This window comes from Dreissena polymorpha, chromosome 5, assembly GCF_020536995.1.
Source record: "Dreissena polymorpha isolate Duluth1 chromosome 5, UMN_Dpol_1.0, whole genome shotgun sequence".
In the NCBI taxonomy this organism is placed as follows: Eukaryota; Metazoa; Mollusca; class Bivalvia; order Myida; family Dreissenidae; genus Dreissena; species Dreissena polymorpha.
Genome location: NC_068359.1, coordinates 11670603 through 11693248, shown reverse-complemented (window position 1 = coordinate 11693248; position 22646 = coordinate 11670603). Strand labels below are relative to the sequence as shown.

Below are 22646 nucleotides of genomic sequence, written 5' to 3'. Positions count from 1 at the left end.
CTTTGTATCGAAGAGAAGGTGTTGAAATTAATGAAGTGCAATGTCTTAACTATCGTATATGCTGCTTTTTAATAACTAATGATTCATTGTTCCATTTGTGAATCGTGACTGATCATGAATTGTTGAAATGATAGTCAATTGCTCAACAATCCATATATATTTCTGACCATTTTATAATTTTCTTAATATTAGTTATGAATTGATCTTAGAAGTCAAATGTATTACTTAATTAAATACATTTATAAATATAAAGAAATAATCTTTAGATTATCATAATATTCTCAGGCTTGTTGGTCTTGGGGATGTGTGGGTTGATGAGCAATTTCTCCTTTTATCACAATTATTTCTACCCTACCTGATCATTTCCTTCATATTCCATTTTAATTCAATTGACGTCTGCAACCTCTTTCAAATTGGGAAAGTCCAAAATGTGTTGTTTGGTAAAGGGTTAAGGAATTTTGATTCCTATGGGTCTTGTAAATCTGTTTCAAATCAAATGCGTAGATTTGATCTTCAGCATCAAAAATATGTGAAATAGAAAGAACGACAATATATTTTGGAGAGATAAATGTACCTACGTTATAAGCAAAGGACCTGTGCAACAATTCCCAGGCTTTTTGTCTGTTTAGTTAACATGGTAGTAACTTTTTCCATATATAAAAATGCTCATCCTTCCAACTTTAAGCGCCCAGTGGGACGAGGGATAGAAAGAGAAAGTCACAATTTGCTTGAGTACATTTCAACCCATGCGCATTTCACGTTTTTTTCGCAAAGAAAAAACAGTGGAGCGATGCAGGGCCATCATGGCCCTCTTGTTATTGTAATACTCCAGTATAAGGAGCATGATTTTTGTGGTATATTTGTTACAAATTCTATTCATACACAATGGTTATGTCACATAACTTATGTGTAATCTTTATATGACTGGGTGTTACTTATTCTTAAATATAATTTGCAATTGATTTTGAAGCAAAATTGGTTGGGGATGAGGGAATTGAACAATATATGTATTTTTTATACACCCATTAAAAACGGAGCTAATAATGGGACAACCTGTAGAGGGCAGACCTTTAAACAGCTTCCAGGAGAATGATGTTTGCTCAATAACGCCAACTATTGCAATCTGCTTGTCATGGAACTAAGTTATAATATTTATGGGTATACTATCTTAGCCATGTTCAATATCCAGCTAGATCACTTAAGCTTTTCTAAATAATTCTAAATAATTTATTTTTTAAAGCACAATTCACCTTATTTGCTTGGCAAGTTTACATCAAATCATCAAGAAACTTGATGGTATTGCTTTTGGCAAATAATGTCCACCATGTTTGATAATCTGCCATATTGTATTAAGAATAATGAACCCCCCTGACTCAATTTTGCCAAATTATTGTTTCCTGCTCTCTAATTGGTGGTTTTACTTAAATGACTTTAGTTTGCATTAACTAATCTGGATAACAGTTTTAAAATAAACTTTGTGGTAAATTGGGTCAAGGTTAATAACTTTGCCTAGTTTTGATGTAGGTTATGCATGTACACTTTGTGTGTAGATAGCTTACATGGAAACCTTGCTTGAAATTGCATCTGGGGCATTTCAGACCGGTTGGATCAAGACCAAAGTCACTGTAGCTAAAAATATAAGAAAAAAAATTATGCTAAATAACTTTGGATGGAGATATAATGCCTAAAAATAGTGTGTATGTAGCTTTCCTGAAGACCTAAATTGATATTGCAAATAAAATAAATCAAATTAGAATATCATGTGAAGGGCTAAAGACCTGGTTATAGTGCATTGTTTTGTTTCTTGCATCCATTATTTTTTGTGCCCTTTTTGCACAATAAAGTAATGCATCACTAGTAGATAAATGTAGCCGAAACCTCAACACAGTCGTATTGTGTGACAAGCTGGAACTCATTTTTGGGTTGGAAACATTCTTGTTTCCAATTTTCACTTACATTCAAATATCTCGCCCGTGATATGCTTTATACGCACATTTTAACTCTATATGTATTTAACCAGTTTTACTTGATTTAAGTACATAATATCATTATGGTTGTCTCATTCCTTTATGCAATAAATACATGCAAGAATTGAAACAGCTATTGAATAGGTAATATTATCCGGTTATTTTATTTGAAATTATTATTTAATATTATATAAACAATATCTGTTTTTATTCCATATAAACTTTTACGAGTTCTAAAGTTTTTAAGTAATTAAATTTGCCGATGCAGATCTTGTGTTGATGATTTATTTCTGTATCAATGACTTTCTGTCCATAGCATTCATCTTTATATTGTTGTCTTATTTCTGTATCAATGACTTTCTGTCCATAGCATTCATCTTTATATTGTTGTCTTTAAATATTGCGAATATTGAATATGAATAATATGAACATAGCACTATGTTAAGCAAATCTTTATCAAATATAAAACATACGTTGTTTGTGGGTTTTGTTTGGTAAATTCTCTTGCTCTTAATTCAGTTTTTGAGTCCTTGTATATATTGAAGAAGTACATTAAAACACCTACAGCTACACTTACAAACTGGAGATGTCTGTTTGAGTTACGTAATATATTGCATTATGTATTTATTTTTCAATATCTGTTATTGTGTAATCGAGCATTGTAAACTGATGATAACAAGGACATGTAGTATAGATAGAAATAAAAGATGTTATATTTAACCGGAGCCATATTATAACTCCTAGTATGGATATAATATTTTGAAATTGAATTTTCCACTGAATTTTGGAATTTAGTTTTGAATGAAATAAGCAGCTTTATTATCTTAGTGCATGTTTCACAGATATGAGCAAATACCATTTATGTATGCATGTAATCATGAGAAACAAATTGAATTTCTATATTTTTCTTATACAAATTTGAACTGTAGCCCTTCCTATTGTTATTTAAATTATCATATTCAAAGTAAAATTGATTAAACAATTGACCCGCATCATGCCAAATGGTGCTTATGCCAATTGCAGCCAGGGTAGCTCCGTAATATCATGTGCTGTTGTGCAGCCAGGTAAGGAGCTACCCTGTCCACTTAAAAGTCAAGCAAGGCATTGTGGTCTAACAAAATAAGGGCCATGGGGACAGTCCAGTTTTATTTGCTTTTTGTGTACGCTAATGGAGCCATGTTGTATTTAATATGGAGTTATTTGTATCAAACTTAAACACATGATTTGTGTAAGTATAATTTACATTGGCACCTGTATTGTGAACTTTATGAACAATTTCATGCTATATTTATGACATCAAGTGTGTGTGTTTTATTCTTTCACATAATATTTGAAACATTTGACCAATATTATTTCCTGAAATTATTACTATAATTATTATTATTATTTTTTTACTTCCTGAACATCCCATCAGCAGTGTATATATTTTGTATTCTTTGTATTGAACACTGTATGTGTAGAACAAATAAAAACACTGAAATTTCTATATCAAGTCTAGCTTGTTAATCCTGGACTCTGAAATCAAATTGTGCGTTCATAAAGAGTATCATTTAAAATATATCTATAGATTTAAAGTATATACAATTACGTGGATTTTAATAGGCAAATATTCCTGCATTTTGACGTGAGCAAATTGAAATCAATTTGTTTCTGACTGAAGCAAATTTCCTTTGCGTCACTTTGACCCAATAAAAGTCCTGACCATTAACTCGACATGAATCATACACATCAAACGTGCCATGGTAATAACCCGGCCTTGCCACTGATCGACATGACACAGGTTTTATCAAAACATCCTCTATCGATTCAAGGGACCCCATGGAACGTCGGTTATCTCTGAATTTCATTCCCGTTCCTACAAACAATGTTCCAATGGGAAAAGCACAATAACAGCTCTCTATGGTTTAGCTGCCGAGATTCTTGTAGTTGATAAAATTACTTTGCCTAGTTAAGCGGAAATAAAAAACCTTACATTATTGTATGGTCCAATTATAATATTTGAAATCTATAAACAAGAGATTGCCAAACAATATGGTCTCCTACTGGTGAAACTCCACCATTGTCAGTAAAAAAATATATATATAAAAAATTGTTGCCATAGCAACCAGAATTTTTGACGTAGGAACAAAATGAAATGACGTGCATAATCTCCATATTGCCATCTATCCATGTTTTAAGTGGCATGAAAAAATATGACGAACTTTTAAAGTTATTGCAGTATCCAGAAAAGTGTGACAGACTGACAGACGGAGTGCAAACCATAAGTCCCCTCCGGTTTCACCGGAAGGGGACAACGACAAAAAAATCAATAGCTAAAAATGAAATTACCATCCCGAGCTAATTGTGAATTCATGAACGTCAAATTGTCCTGATCAAATTATCGTAACATATTTTGTATTCAAATATGTTAATTATATTTTGTTTTAAACGTGATCAACGTGAAACATGGTACATGTATGTTTGTGACCATAAACTTTATATGCTTAAGTCATAATAAACTGTAATGTACTGTGGTGGTCTGATACTTCAGAATGGTGGGATATGGTAACACCCATTCTTACTTAATTATAAACATAATATATTGTCTAATAACTGCTATAATTCTTTCTTCGTCAGTAAATTTAAATTGAAACCATTGAATTACTTGCATTGCATTGTTTACGCTTGAAACATCATGACATATGGACTAATTATTGGAATATTATTTAATTGCAAGTGCAGTAATCATTTGCAGTAAACAGTTGATGCCTTTTACATGTACCGAGATGTTATGTTTGGGGACTATTTCGGCCGCATTATATAATATTATGCATTATTTGTGTTTGACATACGTATTTCAAAATAGTGTAGTCATGCTATAAACGAATGGTCCCATGAGTGTCACACAAACAATTTATTTCAACAATCTCACAGTGGATCACTACATTTTAAATGGGCTGCGAACGCACTCTGGCTCTCAGTAGCTTTAGGATCAATAATAACGCCTTCATGACAAAAATAACTGTTTAGTTTTAATTAATATCTTCTAAGTTACCTTAAATTTAATAGACACCATTCCGTCTGGCCATGGTACAACATGCCCTTAACAGTTGACACGGTCCTCGAGATTTATTTTACACGGTCTCATTTTTTCAGATATTTTGGTGTAACCCCTGATCTTAATGGTTCATGCAGTCTCCAAGTTAAGATAGCTCTGGCTCTATTATGCTGGAACAAGATCACTTACATGTTCGTTCATCGACGTATGTGTGTTGACAACTCGTACAATATTGATGTCATTAGAAATTTGGTAGGTTCATTTGTGAGTTTTAGCAATATGCTATTACTTGTGAACAGGAAATGTCAAAGACCTCCAAAGTGAGCTCGCTACTTAAGTATATATGTAACAAACCATTTTATGCTGCACTAGATTTTTAAATAAGTTACCGAACATAAAGAACATACCCTATTGCGCTGTTTAATTGACAAAAGTATATTGAGCTTCGAGCTTTGATGTAAAGCGAATAAATTGCACAAAACAGTATCACGGTACAATTTCGCCTTTCAATGTTCTATAGCAAAGATAAGAAAGTAAACTACAATAAAACAAATGAAGATATATTCTTATAGAAAATAGCTCAGTTGCGATTCAATGTTTACAATGTATTTTTACATAAGACATATCTAATCGAACTACTGTTTGGGCTAAGTAATTTTCCATTTTAAACTTAACTCTCAAGCTAGATCAAATCAACAAATGTCAACATATTTCGGCAATCTAAAAGTGAGAGTAATATCAAATATTGAAAGGTCGCTAGATCTATCAGCACCGATGGGCGCTGAACATATAAAGGAAAATTGTTGTATAAGGGTGACAATCTACATGTATATTTACAGACACGACACGTATTTTTTTTAAATTATGTGTGGCTTCCCAACGCTGTTGTTCATTTTGCCATTAAAATGGTTATATCTATATATACGCCATCCAGACAGAGATTGATAATCTGTGTATCATCATTAAACGGCAAATAAACATAAAAAAAGTGGGAAACATCAACCCCGCCGAACCAATCGTTTAGTTTTAGTTCACGGTACAATTTCGCCTTTCAATGTTCTATAGCAAAGCTGCAAAGCTATTGAGGAGATAAGAAAGTAAACTTCAATAAAAATGGACGTGTTCACAGTGTGGAAAGTTGACAAAATAAGTGTTATACCTCGGTGTGACCCAAAGTAGATGATGCAACAGACGTATATGTAGAAATAACAAATAACACGAAGGAACAATAAAGTATCGAATTACACAAACGATAATTTTGAACTTAGTATTACTACATTGGAATGGTTTCATATTGACAATCATACATGCATCGTAAATATTCGTGATATGACGGCATTTTACCCACTTACATCGCAATCAAAACGTCACACGAATTCAACTATTCTGACTTTGTCACAAATAGATCCCCAATGGGTAACCCCAAGGGATAACGTTTGGTGGATTATACATCATTTTACAAACAATATATACCCAATTTTCACAAAAAGACCGGATACAAATTTTGGAAATGTTTAACGTAAATGCTCTAATGTTTCCTCTTCTGTCTCGCTTCTTGTGTGATTGGGAGAACTGTCTCAACGTCTGAATTCTTTCACTGGGGGAGAAGTATGACACTTGGACCCATTTGTTACAAGTGTCCCATCGTCCTATTGTCCGGTTCAAGAAATTTTCACACACAAAAAGTTGTGATGATTTAATGAATGCTGTTCAAAAACTGGACACTGAAAATAAAGCGTTTTAGCAGATGTATTTCCCATATATAACGTTAATTATAAACTTTAGGTCAAATGTGTCAATTAACATAAGAGGTATTGATATAGCAATAAGTGTAAAGACGAACGTTAATACATTTAGTTAAATGTCGAGCGTCTCGAATTCGTAGTCGGCGCTCTTATTATAATTGTACCATCTCGAACTAATTTAATGATATCTCTTTCTATTAAACAGCACACGAGTGTTGTGCGTGCAATGATAACAGTATGTATCTACTTTATTACTTGCTTCATCGTGCATAATTTGCGACCAAGTACGGTTAATTGCTTGTTTATGTTCCAATTATAACCATTATTGTGAGACAATTAAGTAGGGATCTTTCTGCATCTTGAATAATTATGGTTCGTGTGATCTTAACAGTTTTATGGCTTGTAATTGGTTATTTGTAACTCCGCCTTCTCATTATCTCTAGCCAACATAACAACGTAGGGATATCTACTGCATATCTATGTACGCCAAAGCTGTATATTTGTCCGACGTTTCCAAAAGTACTTTCGAACAAGTATAAAGTTGTAAGTTATAAATTGGGGAATCGATTGGACCAAAGGTGGTAAATGTTATCATTTAGAGACGCATTTCTATATAAGGCATTTATTTTGCGCGCACACACTTCGCATACACGTCGTTGAATCACCGGTAACGGTATGTCGTGCGTGTTAAATATGTTTGTTTTAAGTTTGACTTTATTGGCAACACTGTCAGACGGATCAAGGCAATTTGATGTACTGGACAAGAAAATTAACGCAGTCAAGGATATGATGGAGTTGGAAATAGAGGTCATTAAAGAGATGATAAAACAAGACTTGGCGATGGTTACCAAGAACCTCAGCATGAGCGGTGTTAGCGAAGTTCATGCAAAGCACGTGAACATTAACACACTCCAAGTTGCGAACAATAAGGACGAGGATCCAAAAAAGCACATTCAGGCAGCCGAAGAGGTTTATAAAGTAATTCAACGTGGTTTTATTTCGGAGAAAATGTCTTTGAGGAAGAGTATTGCGGCGATCGATCAAAGCGTAGCTCATGTACACGGTCGATTAAACATTTTCAGCGGAGAGTTGACTTCACTCCAAACAAATTTTATAAATTCGTTGACGACGTAAAGAATGATTTAGCGGATATCTTTGAAAATGTCATGAACAAATCCGACACTCTAGCAAAACTTCAGTTATTAAGTGCAGAAATCAACAAAAACAAAAACGATATTTATGCAAAAGTTGATAAAGCAAAACAAGACGTAATTTCGAAATCAAACGAAGATTGCAAGATTTCGATATTTCGATTCGCCTTGTTAACACCTCATAAATATGGTTATTCAATCTATTTTAAACTGGATGGCGTGATGGACTTTTCGGAAGGATTAAGGCGCTGCAAACAGTATGGTGCTCATCTACCGGAAGTGACCACTTCGGGGGAAACTTCGTTTTTGAAAAATACATTTGGCGAAAAAATATTTCTTGGCGCAACTGATAAATTGACTGAAGGACACTGGGTATGGGAAAATACTCAACAGGCCGTCGGGTTTCAGGACTGGCATCAAGGGGAACCGAACAATTCGAAAGAAGAGGATTGTCTTGAGATATATCGTTCGAGCTGGAACGATATAAACTGTACAAATAAACAGGGTATTGTTTGCGAATTCGACATTTGAAAACTGCATCTCATATAGACAATTCCAGAAATCGAGTACTCCCGGATTACCGACGCTCGCGCCGCCATCTTGGTACTGAAGAACAATGCAGGGACCTATATGTGTGTATAGGTCACTGAACAATAAAACGAATATATTAATATTATAAAAATATATTTGAAGATTAATATGGTTTCTGTTATCGATACAATTATCATATAACAGTTCGGTTTTTTTAAATATTGTTATCAGGTCCATCTACATTGTTTAAGAGTCATATAACCATAGACGAAGAAATACGTCTATGATAAAGCTCAGCATGAATTAAGCATTTATTGTCATTTAACGTGTTATTAGAAGGTGACGCATGGTATCTTATCTTAATAACAGCATCTACACATGTGGAGATATATGGTGTCACAGAAAACACTTGTAATCCACCATTGGAACATCGTCTCCAACCGAGGGAATGCTTTCGTAAAATATATCAACAAAAAAACAAGACAGTGACTAAACCATATACTTTTTAATAAGAAAATTTTGCCTCTACATGAAATCTTACAGAGTTTCGCTTATAAATATTTCGGGAACAATTTAGCTTAAATCACAAATTTTATTTCAGCTAGAGCTTTTACATTACCTTAAAAATGATACTTTAATAAGAAATATTAATAAAGAAATAATAAATCTTTAGAAGCACAAAAGATATGCACTATTCAATAAAAAAAATCTGCCTCAGTATTGAATCATAAACATTTTCTTAATGGGTATATCTGGAACTATACAAATTTTAACGAAGAAATAATAATGTTTTAATCAAAGGCAGATATCTTATTTTCAAAGAAATCGTATATCTCGGTCATAAAAATCTTTAAAAAAAATCGCTCAATATCACCTGCGGTATTATTAACGCTAAAAATCTAAAAGTTTACTTCAGACTGCGGAAATGACCTTAATAATTATCTTTGAATAATAAAATTCAATAAAGAAATAATTGTGTTTTAAGCGAAGGCATAATGAAAGGATTTCTTTAAAAAAAAAAAGCAAATTCGGCCTTTAACATTGCGTGAAAATTTTGAAAGATAACAGCGTTCTACATATCACCCATGTAGAACGCTTTTATCTGTCAAATTCGTCAGTACCAAGATGGCGACGGGGTCACGTGCTAGCCAATATGGCGGCGGTCAATTTATAGATTCTGGAATTGTCAATATGAAGAAAGGATACCGATGTAAATTTGAAATAGGACTATAACGTATGAGTGTAAATATCATTTAAACCCGTGCGTTTATTTAGGTTTTCGTTTGTGTGATTTTGTTTCTTACGAATCTTTGTAGAAAGTAGAACGATTTGTTCTACAAGACACACTCCTTACATTTAGATGGAAACGGAAATTACTATTCGTGCAGGTATTCTTTAAAATTGATTGAACTATCTACCTTATTGACATGTATGTATCTGATAGATGGCTTAGTAATCATTACAATTTATGATGTTTAAAGGTTTTCATTGTTAATAAGAAACGTTTTAAAAAATCTTACTGGATAACCCTTAATGGTATTTTGTCACACGTGCAAAAACTAAAGCATAATTATGTACAGACAGACGGACGGACGGACGGACGGGCGTGCGGGCGCGCCGGCAGGCGGGCGCGTCGGCGGGCGGGCGGGCGGGCGGGCGGACGGACGGACGGACGGACAGACAGAAAGACAGACAGACAGTAAGACAGACAGTAAGACAGAGAATAAGACAGACAGACAAGACAGGCAGCTAGACAGACAGGCAGGCATATAAAGTGGATAATAACATAACACTTGACTACAAACGTTCACAAACAAAGTAGTGTGGTTTAAAGTCATTTCAAATTAGTGGATGGAAGTACAGAAAATACTTTGTTTAGGTGGTTTGCAGTCTTTTCACAACTGCTGTGACTGCTCACATTCAAGCTCCTTTGATACTCATTGCAAGCTTTTCATCCTTGAAACAGGCTATGTGTGAAACGGACCTGGCTTTCTATAAAAACAAAGATAAAAATGAAGCAAACTTAATTTTGTTGTGAGATGATAAAATAAAACTAAAATTAAAAGCACTCACGAGTGTATTGGGGAGTGGAGCGGAAAAGCAATATTACAAATTGGAGGGTCATTTTTATTTGCATACAATTTACAACGCATATGACGTTTCGAGTGTGGAGTCATCGAAACAATCAAAATATGTTTCGGAGTCTGTGTTTGTGGTGAATATTTGTTAACTTCAATAGGAATACAAATAATTGCTCTTACCATGGACTACATTTCGAAAATTGTGCTTTGGTCAGATATTTAAGCACTCATTACGGACATTTCTTGAAAATAATGGGGTTTTAATTAATTTTAAACTTGTGGATGGAAGTACAGAAAATGGAAGCGCAGATCGTTGTATTTTTATGATTATTGTATAAGTAACGGATTAGATGCTGTTAAATGATTTATTAAAAGCTGAAACAGTTTCATAGATTGTATCTACAGTGTCAATTTTAATCGAGATTTCCATAATGCCGATTGTTTGTTGTGTTTCATTATTATTGTTTATGATTTGTTCGTTGATTTGTGGCTTTATAATAGTTAAGTTATTACAATTGGCTAAGACTGAATATGGACGCCATTTTGTTCAAGTATATTGCTATGAATAAATAAAGTGAGACATCTCATTGTTCCCGTGTCTCATTCTGCTGGGAAAAGGAACCAGTCAAAATACAGTAATAACAACCGCCGAGTATACCAATTAAAAACGTATACACTTCGCGTATTAAAAGTCTACGAAACAAACTTATGCACGTATGCAGGGCACATATTATGCCATTCATAAACGTGTATTAGCTAATGTGCTTTTGAAGGCTATTTTAATAAATATTTAAAACGTACTTATTTACGACAAATAATACAGAAATAGCCAAGATACACACGTAGATTTTCTGGAAAAAAATACAATGTATTATTGAATGCATCATGCATTTATGTATTTAACATGTTTTGCAAATCTAGTCGCATATATATTAGACAATGCATCAATAAACTTCAGAACAGCTGTTCTTTAAAGTAAGGATCGATTATCGTACGCATGGAGTATATCGTTTTGAGAAATCTATTTTTGTTGAAGTAGTTAAATGTTTTTCTTGTCATTGGGTTTAATAAATATTACAAATAAAATAACAGTTTTACAGTTTATTGTTTATACAATAAAAATTCTCTCTGAGTATTCAACACATAAATGTTATGTACAAATAAAAACGAGTGGTCAAGTGATCAGTAAATGGTAAGAAAATAGAGTACGTTTTCATATACAAGCAAAAAAAAGCGAGAGGTCTATCAATGTTATCATAATAAATCTAAATAAAATTGTTCAGTACGAATGTGTTCTAATTGTCTAAGGAAATTGAAAATAGAGATTAAACAAAACAAGTTTCTTAGTTTAAAAGCTTTGTTCACATAAAATACTACCCTATTACTAGGAGTCGTTTACTTTATAATTATCAACACTGCCATCCAAAAGTTAACTTATATCATTAACTCCAGTCATATAATTATGATAAACAATAACACTTGTATGAATCTTTCTCTTTAGAGATGGCAAATTGCTTTTTCTTAAAACGACCCAACCTGCCAAGTACAGTGTAGGACATATTTGTTGTCACTTTATGTAGTTTTCGGGTCCTTCATTTAGTATTTCAAAGCGATATTTATCGAATATTCGTAGTTTTCCGAACGTAGCCGGAAGCCTTTCGGAGTGACGGATATGTACGAAATAATGCGATATTGCACGAAATTCATTAGAGTGCTAATACCTTAATTCAACAAATTAAAACATATTTGTATTGGTTTTCCCAATACTAGTAATCAATGCACAACTAAATTATTTCTGTATATTGTTTACATTCAATTTTAACTTGATACTCATCTTCGAGCATATGACAACTATTACAATTTAACATAGACACAAATATATTACCATCGCCAACATTATGATATAGCCTTTTATAATAAATCCAAGTGAATGCAAAAGCCAGCAAACACAATTAGCCCAGTTTGTAAAATTTGGTCTGCTTGCCATTTCTCTAAACATAGTGTTGTACATACATTTAACATATTTATAGTCCTCTAACATGACGATTTTTAACCAATATCTTACTACATTTACAGCTCTTATCGTACGGAGAGAAGTTCTTCCTAGTTCGCCATAAACAAAACTGTTTTAAGTCAGTAGGTGTACATTCAGTATTCTTTTACAAAAATGTAAATGATTTATTCTAGCACATGCGCGTCGTTTAATCCCCCAAACCTCAGACCATAGCGCAAAATAGGCAATATGAGCTTATCAAATAAGTCAAATTTATATTTAACAGACAGTGTACGGTATTTTACGGTGGTATAGAGGTGACATTCACTCCTCTTTTTTTAAATTGCACTCCTCTTTTTTTCTATCTCGTGGCCTCGACTTAGTAAATCGAGGCCACGACTTACTAACTCGTGGCCACGAGATAGCTATGTCGTGGCCACGAGATATAAAAAGAGGAGTGCAAAACTAAATAAAAGTGGATTGCAATTAAAAAAGGGCGGTGCAGTAAATAAAGGAGGGTACATTAAACAAAAGAGGAGAGAGTTTTAGCTATATAGAGGGAACGAGTTTGTCAGCAAATCAAATTTTGCGTAAAATGTGCAAATATTCTGTACGCATATATATAGCTAGCCAAAGCGGGCTTTTACTGTGATGATTACTTCCCTTTGTATAAAGATCACCATGAACAACATATGGAACCCTGGGAATGGACAACTTAAATAAAGTGGTTGAATCTAATGTAAAATAAAAATAAATTAAAACATCATGTACAACCTTTCTTTTGTTTTATGTGACACACATATGATAGTAACAAAAAAGTTCATACAAATCGTTTTTGCAGCGTCCATGTACCCTCCGATTGCCCGACATCACGTCACTTGGCAATAGTCACAAGTAAATTCGTGACCTAAACTATTAAGTTTTCTCAATGCGAAAGTTGTCTGTTGCATATTACATAGGAACACCACCGTGTGAAAACGGACCACATAATCTAGAAGGTTGCGTCCAGTCCGCAAGTTCGATCGTAGAAAGGATTAATTCGTTTGTGGGTTTAAAAAGACGGATTAAAGTCCCCTGTCATGGCTATATATATGGACAAAATCGTAAGAAAGCGTGTTTTTATTGCGGATATCACTGAAAATCCGGTTAAAATCGGTTGAAAACAAACAATATAGCGATGTTTATTTTGGGGTCGAGTACGGTAAAGTACGAAAACGACCTATTTAATATTTATGATTCGATACGTGAATTCAAACATAAACAAACACAATTGCGGATACGGGCGAATTTAGCGGAGGGAAGGTAAAAACAAATGGAAAGACATCTGTTACAGACGGAAACTGAGTTACAACGCTACGTTTTTGCCAAATGTATGTTTTTATCTTCCATAATTATGCTTATAAAGTTTAGCAAAGCTAAATATAGATATAATTTGCATATATCCCGACGCTGCAATGATTTTCGCCAAATGCATGTATTATGATCATTTATATATTATTTTATCTATTCAAAATCGATTTTTACCAGGTTTTCGATGTCAAGCTCGATAACAAATATATCGCAATGAATTTATGTGAAGTTTATTTCTCGCTATACGATTTAAATGCAAAACAACGATCTTTTCCGCGAACTGGGACTTTAACGTAATCCGATTCAACTCAAGTTTTAGAAATATTTATCAAATTTAAAAATCAATAAATCAATAAATTATCGAGGTTGTATCTAAATTTCAATTAGCAAAATCGATGCAATAATAACGACGGCACATCTATAATAGCTACACAAACACAATAGCGCAATTGTCCACAATCATAAAAGTGCGCAACGCCTGGACAGTTTGTATAGTGATAATTTTAGCTTATTAATACAGTATTGTATACATTCACTGTACTATTCAATGCATATTATTCCGAGGGGAACAAAATCGCGTGTTATTCGATTTGATCTATTGTGAAATTCCGCAATTAATTTAATTCACATTCGTGCTCCCAGGTATGTTAATGTTATCGTAAGCGTTATATTGAGGCCAGCACGCGCCCGGGGCCAGTTACCGGTGTAATGTCACCGTATCCCACAGTGGTCAGCGTGATCACGGCCCAATAAGCTCCATCGGAAATCGCGGCAATTCTCTCTCGAGGTGCTATGAAGTAAATCAAACTCGAGCTGACGCTCACGGCTATAAGTAGAAACATGGCGAGTAAGGTCAAGTCTCTTAAGTTCTGGCGCAAGGAGAATTTAAGCACGCGACAAGCGCGGACGTTTCTTACGACGCGTAACAAGCGAAGAATTCTGAATACTTGCAAGTAGTTGACCGCTTTGATCCATCCATCATTGTAGATTAGCTCTTTGAACGCGCCAGTGACCGCCAGGTGAATGTAGAATCCAGCAAGAGAGATTATGTCGATCCAGGCCATAAAGCTCGTACAAAAATGTCTAATATTTGGGCACGTCAAAAGGCGCATAACCAGATCCAGTGTGAAGAATGTCGTAAATAAATATTCTAGAATAACACATACAGCAATCTTTCTTTTTAGGTTTGGGAGTGATATCTTTCCTTGTGATGTTTTGGTTCCATTCACCCATTCATCATCTAAGTCGGTTCCATTTTCCATCTCTTCATAGTAAAAATCATACTCGACAAAATCATCGTCCTGATAATCGATAACTGATCCGCTATTACAATCCATATCACCGAAATGCTCATGAGTTTTTGCTGCATACTCGTTTTCGGTAGCGTCTAGGTATTCCAGGAGCTCACATTTTGTCACTTTCCTTTGAAATCGAGGCTCTGTGCTGAGGGCTGTTACAGCAATCGTGAGCAGAATCATCAGAAACACTATCGCCAAATAGACCTGAAAAAGTTTTATAACTGGGTTATCATTATAGAACGTTTCCTTTTAAACCAATAGGTCTTTATTGTTAAAGGCGGAAACGGCCCTTATATTGACATACTAAACGTTTAACTTTACATACTGGTATGTTAATGCTGTCAATTTAAAAAATATCAACAAAGTACGTTTCCCGTTGCACGAGCAGGACTGGAATGTTACCATCAATAAAACTTGGTATTTTATTAATGGCATATGACTAATAGTCACAAATTAAGAAGAAGGGAACAGTTACCAACGACAGGCATAGGATCTGAGGTTTACACCGGGTTCAGGAGCGTCAAACCTCACACAATAAAGAGCGTTATGAAGTCTGGTATAGATTGCTTTCCTTACAGGGATAATTTTTTGATAACCTTGGATGTTTTCTTATGAACGTCATTGATGTTGACATAGCAAGCAAATAATGTCACCTTTGACGCCAACGTTGGCGTTCTGTTATCGATCACGTTCCAGACTCGGCCCCTGAGATTCCTTAGTTTTGAGTTTCCCGATACTACCGGAAGTGACTGGTGCTTCCGGTCTTCTTTCTGCGACGCCATCTTGAAATCTTGGTGGGTTTCAAACTCGTTCAAGAAGCCGTAGTATCTGAATTGCATACATTCTTTGTTTTCTATAATGCGTACATGGATTGTCGTTTTCTATAATGCGTACATGGATTGTCGTTTTCTATAATGCGTATATGGATTGTCGTTATCTATAATGCATACATGGATTGTCGTTTTCTATACTGCGTACATGAATTGTCGTTTTCTGTAATGCGTACATGGATTGTCGTTTTCTATAATGCGTACATGGATTGTCGTTTTCTATAATGCGTACATGGATTGTCGTCCATAATGCGTACATGGATTGTCGTCTATAATGCGTACATGGATTGTCGATATGTTTTCTATAATGCGTACACGGATTGTCGTTTTCTAGTCGAGTCTTGTTTTAGATTGGTTTCACAACAAATGTAAATAAATAAAGTACTAGAACATCTATGAACACAGATTTTATTTACACTCACATCGCGTACTATCGAAAATAGACTTCTTTTACGATTTGTGTATGCATGCACAATGTAAACAACTTTGAATCCCAACAACATAATATGGAAAAGTTATGAGTAAAAATAACATATATATTTGAATAACAAATTTATGTGTTGTATTGCAGAAAGCTTGAATTTGGAAATGTGTTAACATGACTGTTTTAGTAAATAGAACTAAAGAAAGAACATAATTAAAATATTTATTAAAAAATCGAGATTTTTAAATAAGTAAGTAAGAGGAAAGACAAAAAAGAATCAGAAGAAGAGAAACGATTGAAAAAGGCGTAAAATGCGAAATAAAGAAAGGAAATATATGTCTTATGAAACAGAAATAAAAGAAAAAATTGAATTATATTAAATCATACATGGACAAAGAAAGGAAGAAGGAAAATAAATTAATTCCAGAAAGTATGAAAGCAATAAAGAAAGATAACACACAGAAGAAAGAAAGAAAGGAAGAAAGAATCTATAAAAAGAAATACATAAAGAAAATACATGCATTAAAAATAAGAAATTAAAGAACATGAAAGACATTAAATTAAATAAATACAAAACCTGAAAAAAGACAACCTAAAAGAACAGCAGGTCTGCATATCTTCTGCAGGGACCTTCCAGAACTCCAGTTCTCGGCGGAACGCATGAGGGCACACCGTAGTCGGCATGTGGAGCTCCCCGGTCTGGTAGTACCCTAAGATGGCGGCGAACGTTTCCGCCGAACGGCCGACGAATACTTCCTCTCGGTTTCCTACAAATTCCTCCGGCGGAAATAAATCGACCAGGGTGTGGTGGGGAAAGTTCTTCAGCACGTTGCGGTCAAATTCGAACAAAGTTCCCGAAACGTTGATCTTACAGCGCATAGCGAGGTTTGTTCTTTACTATTTGTTGAAGAAGTACAATTTAAATTCGCCGCTGTGTTTAGCCAGTAAACAGTGATATGGATTTGTAGCCTGTTTACATTCGAACGCTGAACATTTTTGTTTTGGTTCTCAGTCTTTTTGTTAGTCTCAGAATTGGCTTGTTGAGTACTGACACTGATGCGTATGGATAAAGTTGAAGGTATAAGACGAGCAACTTAAAAGCCACCGATATGACAGATATTGAAATAAATTAATAATTAATAATAAAACAAACAAGTCAGTGAATTCCTGTGTATATAATTAATTTCACATCAATAAAAGAACTAAAACGTTATTTAAACCACAGATTTCCAGCAAATCGTTCCTAGCGATCGTTTCCAGAGAATACCGGGTAGATTTAACTTTGATTATATATGAATATGTTATGCAAATCATATTGATCATGGCGTGGCAAGAAGCATTAGCTGTTAGCCAATAATTCACGTCAATGAATTGTGAAAGAGTCGACATATCGGAAGAAATACAGACGTTTTACATCGGCTCATAGAAAGGAAAGCCCCGACATTCCACTTTTGTCTCCAATGATGGTTTATTAGTTAACGTTACGGCAATCTAGCAACAATACATTTTAAGTTACAAAAAATATTCTTTGCTAAAAGGGGTTATAACTCCGGTTATGTCGGAAATGAAAACAACTCCGCAGTATTGAGGTACAAAAGCGAACATGCTAGTTAACAACATCCGCGGAGAGATTTGATTGGAACCAGCGTAGCTGAATCAAATCCCTTCCGTTATAACAAACCACGTGATGAAAGCAGAGCCACGTGGTACACTAATTTTCCCGTTTTTAATTAAGGTAAAAAATGCTAGGAACATAAACTTATTCGCTATTTTTAAAATATAAAAGAAAATGATACTACTTTTCATAATATAATACTTAAACTAAACGAAAAATCCTCCCAGATCTGACAGGATTTTCTTGTGATGGCAGAGATGGTATGTGAGAGAATAGAACGACATGGAGATTAGCTAGTTAATATTATTTTAAAATCCTATAATTTTAGAAACAAGGCGTTTTTAGTTTAAATATGGAGTTTCACAGGTTAACATGCTGATTAATATGTTTGCAAGATTTCTTCACTTTGACAGAAATACTTTAAAAGCGACGACAAATTTTGTACATTTGTTCATATTTCGATTTGAAGTGCCCATATTTATCCAGTTTGCAATTACTAATATGCGAATAATACGCTATACGAGTCAGCTTAAAGTCAATACGAAACAGCAAATAGAAAGCAAATCGAAAGTCGTTGTACAAGACCGATACATTTACTTACAACCATACGAAAACAATTCAATTATATAGAAAAAAAGGAATTTGCATCAAAAAATATTCCGGTGGATTTAACTTGTAAATGAAGTGCGCACTGTAAACCGAAAGGGGCCATCCACTACGGTGGGTTTGACTATACTTTATTGACTTTATTAAAACAATCACTTGCAAAGTTTATCGATTTAACTTTACAGAAATCATATTAAAGGTTAAACTTTTCAACTATTGATTTCCCGAATCATGACAATCAATTGATCACATGAATATTAGATTTACCGTTATTATACCCAACTGTGCTATTAAAACTAACGGAGACGACTTTAATTGTACATAATAAATAATTATCAAAATGTATTCAAGCATTTTATTTATGACAACTAAACACACGGGATAATTCAACATACCTGGAGATTAGTCAGGCATGTATTATACACATGTACGCTCTTAAACACTAATGATATCCCAAGAAAAAAGACAGCAACAGTTATTTAATAATTTCTACCTTCAGTACACACGTGTTTCAATTGATATAGTCGACGCGCTTGAAGCCATGGTCCACAAACATTTCTGGATGCAGTTCTCATGCCATGTTACTTTAAAAATAAAAAATAAAGAAACGGTTTGAAATTATTCATACAATTTGTAATTATTAATCGGGTTTTTGTTTGTTTGTTTTTTTGCATGTGATGCCTCTGGAGTATCAAAAGAACTTAATATACATTGTATGTTTTAGTCTGATCACAAAAACAACAAGTGTTTTGCTCTTGACGATATTGTCTGACATCTCCCAGGATGTCATCATAATTCTACCATTTCTTCTAGCACCACATCGTTCACACCAACCGTTTCACGCTTACACGGTTGTTAGTTATGACCAGAACCATCAGCCAGCCTCGTTTGACCATGAACTGTTAGACATTGCAATTGTTTATCAAGATTGCACTTTTTCAGCACCAGCACCTATTGCTACAACATGGTGATTCGTACTTAGTACTTAGTAATTAATAATAACATTCTCCATTTCAATCATATAACCCAACTTTATTTGTTCTTGACCTTATTTTGCTTTTCAAAAATTCAACAAGGCTCTAGAACAGTTTAAACTCCATTTTACCACTTAGTGTATTATAAAACATGCTCAATCGGACACAGTAGTTTCTCATTATCCTGTTCAACCTTAAACATAGTACCCAATCTCACTTTGACGTTCACTTGATTAATTTTACCTTGCACTTATCCATCTTATTGGCAAAAACGTTGTTCAACTATATGTATTATTTTTTACCTCATTGCAACATAATTTTCATTCGTACGCTGTTGCTGCTCACGACCATTAACAATCAATAAACATCATGCAGCCAAACGTTTCAACAGTTGCTGTCTACCATCACTACTTAATACATATCTAACGATGCAACCGAACCTTTCTTATACCTTGACCGATTTAAATAGGCAAACCAGAAACCACCTGAACATCTGCAAATATGTCGTTTTTTATGTATGACTTCTTTTGCATGGTGCTCTGTTTAATGTCGACATCATTTTTTGTATTACATATTTGACATAATTTGATGTATATATTGTGGTAACTTATAAATTTGTATTAAATAGTTTCAAGCAAATTGACTCCGGCAACTTAATCTGTAAGATTTAAAGGGGCCTTTTCACAGATTTTGGCATGTATTGAAGTTTGTCATTTTATATTGATAAATGTAAACATTTCATCTAAAATGCTCCCGTAAAAACAACAACAAGAATACAATAACAAAAAAACTCAACTAGGCTCGAACCACTGATCCCTCGTGTCCTGGAGCACAAAGTCTACCGCTTATACCACTCGGCCATCCGTGCTCATACAATGACAGAGGTATTTTATACTTCAACGACAACAACAGAGCTCTCAAAATTTTTCAATCGTTTCGCGTTGCAACGCTTTATAATTTTCAGGTTTTTTAATTGTCAAAAGATTCATATAATGGCTCTTTTAGAGCAAGGAAAGTGTTAAGTATTACTGTTTCCTCACAAATATCATAACTAAAACGAAAATTTGCGAATCTGAAACAACTTTTTTAATTTTGTCAATTTACCAAAACGTAAAAAGGCCCCTTTAAAAAGAACAGCAACAATCGAACAATTCGACCTTAGGTTCCACAAAGGGCTTCATGTCAGCTGTTCGTTTATTCGTTTACACTAAAGAAAGCAAGTTTATTCTCAAAATACAAGCGATGTTCATTAAAGGACAATTTACTTAAAAGCACAAACTGCGAAGTACTGTTGTAAGTTATGAACGTATCGAATGTGCTATCACGACGTATCCAAGCAGAATACTAGTTATTAACAAGACAAACATGTGTGTCACTTATTCAGTTTCAAAATCCACCTTTATGTCATAATTTGCAAGTGTTATTATCGGTATCGCATTACTAAAACCGACCTTTTAAATAACATATTCATAAGCGAGCACTTAAAAAGCAATTAATTATACGACTTCCATTTGTTAGTTGTGAGGCGAATTCAAATAATTTGCAAAGATGAAAAAGAAAGTTTAAAAAGTGAGGCTGTTCAATATTATGACTTTAAATTTGGTAACACAGCGGCCGATGGTACCCATGTTTATTCCCTTACAAGAGATTAGAGTTTCCCCTGGCAATGACCCACCACGTGGTTCTTTAGGAAGATTTGTTAATTATTTAGTCCATAAGGAAGATTTCTTTATCTATGATTATCAGTTTTATCTTCATATGGTAGATTTGGAACTTTCTAAAAATAATGACAATTGAACCAATTAAATTCGGCCGCGTTAAGTGTAATGCTAGATAAATTCGTAAGGAAGAATTTGATCCTTATGATGTTCCATTTCAGTTCGGGAAATGTTCTCATTGTTTGCCATAACTTCTCATGGTTTGACATATCTGCTCATAATATTTTTTTTTTCGTCAAGTGGGAGAAATCAGGCGCAACTTTACTTGTTTAAATTCATTAATACGAATACCTATTGCTATAGAATTTTGTTAACGAATCAGGTGCATCCTTTTTGACTATACACGACTATACACGAACCTGTGACACGGATGCCCCACATTCATTTTTGTCTCAAAACGAACGAAACATGCATACAAAATGCACACGAACATTGAAGGTTTCCTTTTTTAAATGCTGGTTAATGTGCTCGTAGGGTATCGTCACAGACCAAGAAATACTGTTGCGTTACGACACAACTGCACAATATGTATATTTGCTAATAGCTGCGCTGATTATTGAAAAAATCGTTCACTTAGTGATGCAAGCATGAAACTTAGCATACATTACCTTAAGGTACCCCAAAAAGCACGTTAGCCACTTGAAAATTCAAAATGGCGGCATTTTTTTCTAGATGGCCGCCAATACTCTGTTTTTAGCAAGAAGTACTAGTACGGTCAATATATGAAAAAATACCTTTAACCACCAAAAAAATGCTACAAAGGGTATTTTAACTGATCCTGGTAGGGTAGAAGGTCCTTTAACACATATCAAAAGTTTACCACAATCGGACCTCCGGAAAGTTGTTTTTTTCAAGATGGCCGCCAAGATGGCTGACAATTACCTATTAATGATCATAAATATGTAACTATACAATCAAATTTGATAAATGTGTTGTCTATAACTAAGTTTCAAGGGCCAAAGAACACACAAAGATCATCAGACATTGTTTAAGTTAACAATAGAACACGCAAATCCAACATGACGTCGAAAATGGCCGCCAAGATGGCCACCAAAACCTATAAATGATCATGACTATGTAAATATCCATTCAAATTTGATTATTTTGGTTGCTATACAAAGGTTTAAAGGGGCAAAAACAAATTTAGATCATTATACATTACTTAAGTTTATTATACCTCACACAAATCCAACATGGCGTCCAAAATGGCCGCCAAAATGGCCACCAAAACATATTAATGATCATAACTATGTAACTAGGGAAAAAGAACACATTAATATCATCAGACATTGTTTAAGTTTACAATATGTACACACAAATCCAACA

At 34.2% G+C, this 22646-nt stretch overlaps 1 protein-coding gene across 1 annotated transcript; it reads right to left on the bottom strand.

The window, feature by feature from the left end:
- Positions 1-14520: 14520 nt before the first annotated feature.
- Positions 14521-17286, bottom strand: LOC127881425 (potassium voltage-gated channel protein Shab-like). The gene is made up of 4 exons (XM_052429304.1): positions 17000-17286; positions 15807-15981; positions 15186-15357; positions 14521-14681 (listed from the first exon to the last, which is right to left on the bottom strand). The coding sequence occupies exons 1-4, from the start codon at positions 17284-17286 to the stop codon at positions 14521-14523; spliced, it is 795 nt and encodes a 264-aa protein (XP_052285264.1).
- Between the last annotated feature and the right edge of the window lie 5360 nt (positions 17287-22646).

Bases quoted from the DNA above. Each gene is read 5' to 3' on its own strand.
- LOC127881425 (XM_052429304.1), bottom strand. From the start codon at position 17,286: ATGCGCTGTAAGATCAACGTTTCGGGAACTTTGTTCGAATTTGACCGC. The intron at 15,982-16,999 runs GTTGTCTTTTTT...TATGCAATTCAG, and splicing joins CAGACCTGCTGTTCTTTTAG to ATACTACGGCTTCTTGAACG. The intron at 15,358-15,806 runs GTGACATTATTT...AAACTTTTTCAG, and splicing joins CGCCAACGTTGGCGTCAAAG to GTCTATTTGGCGATAGTGTT.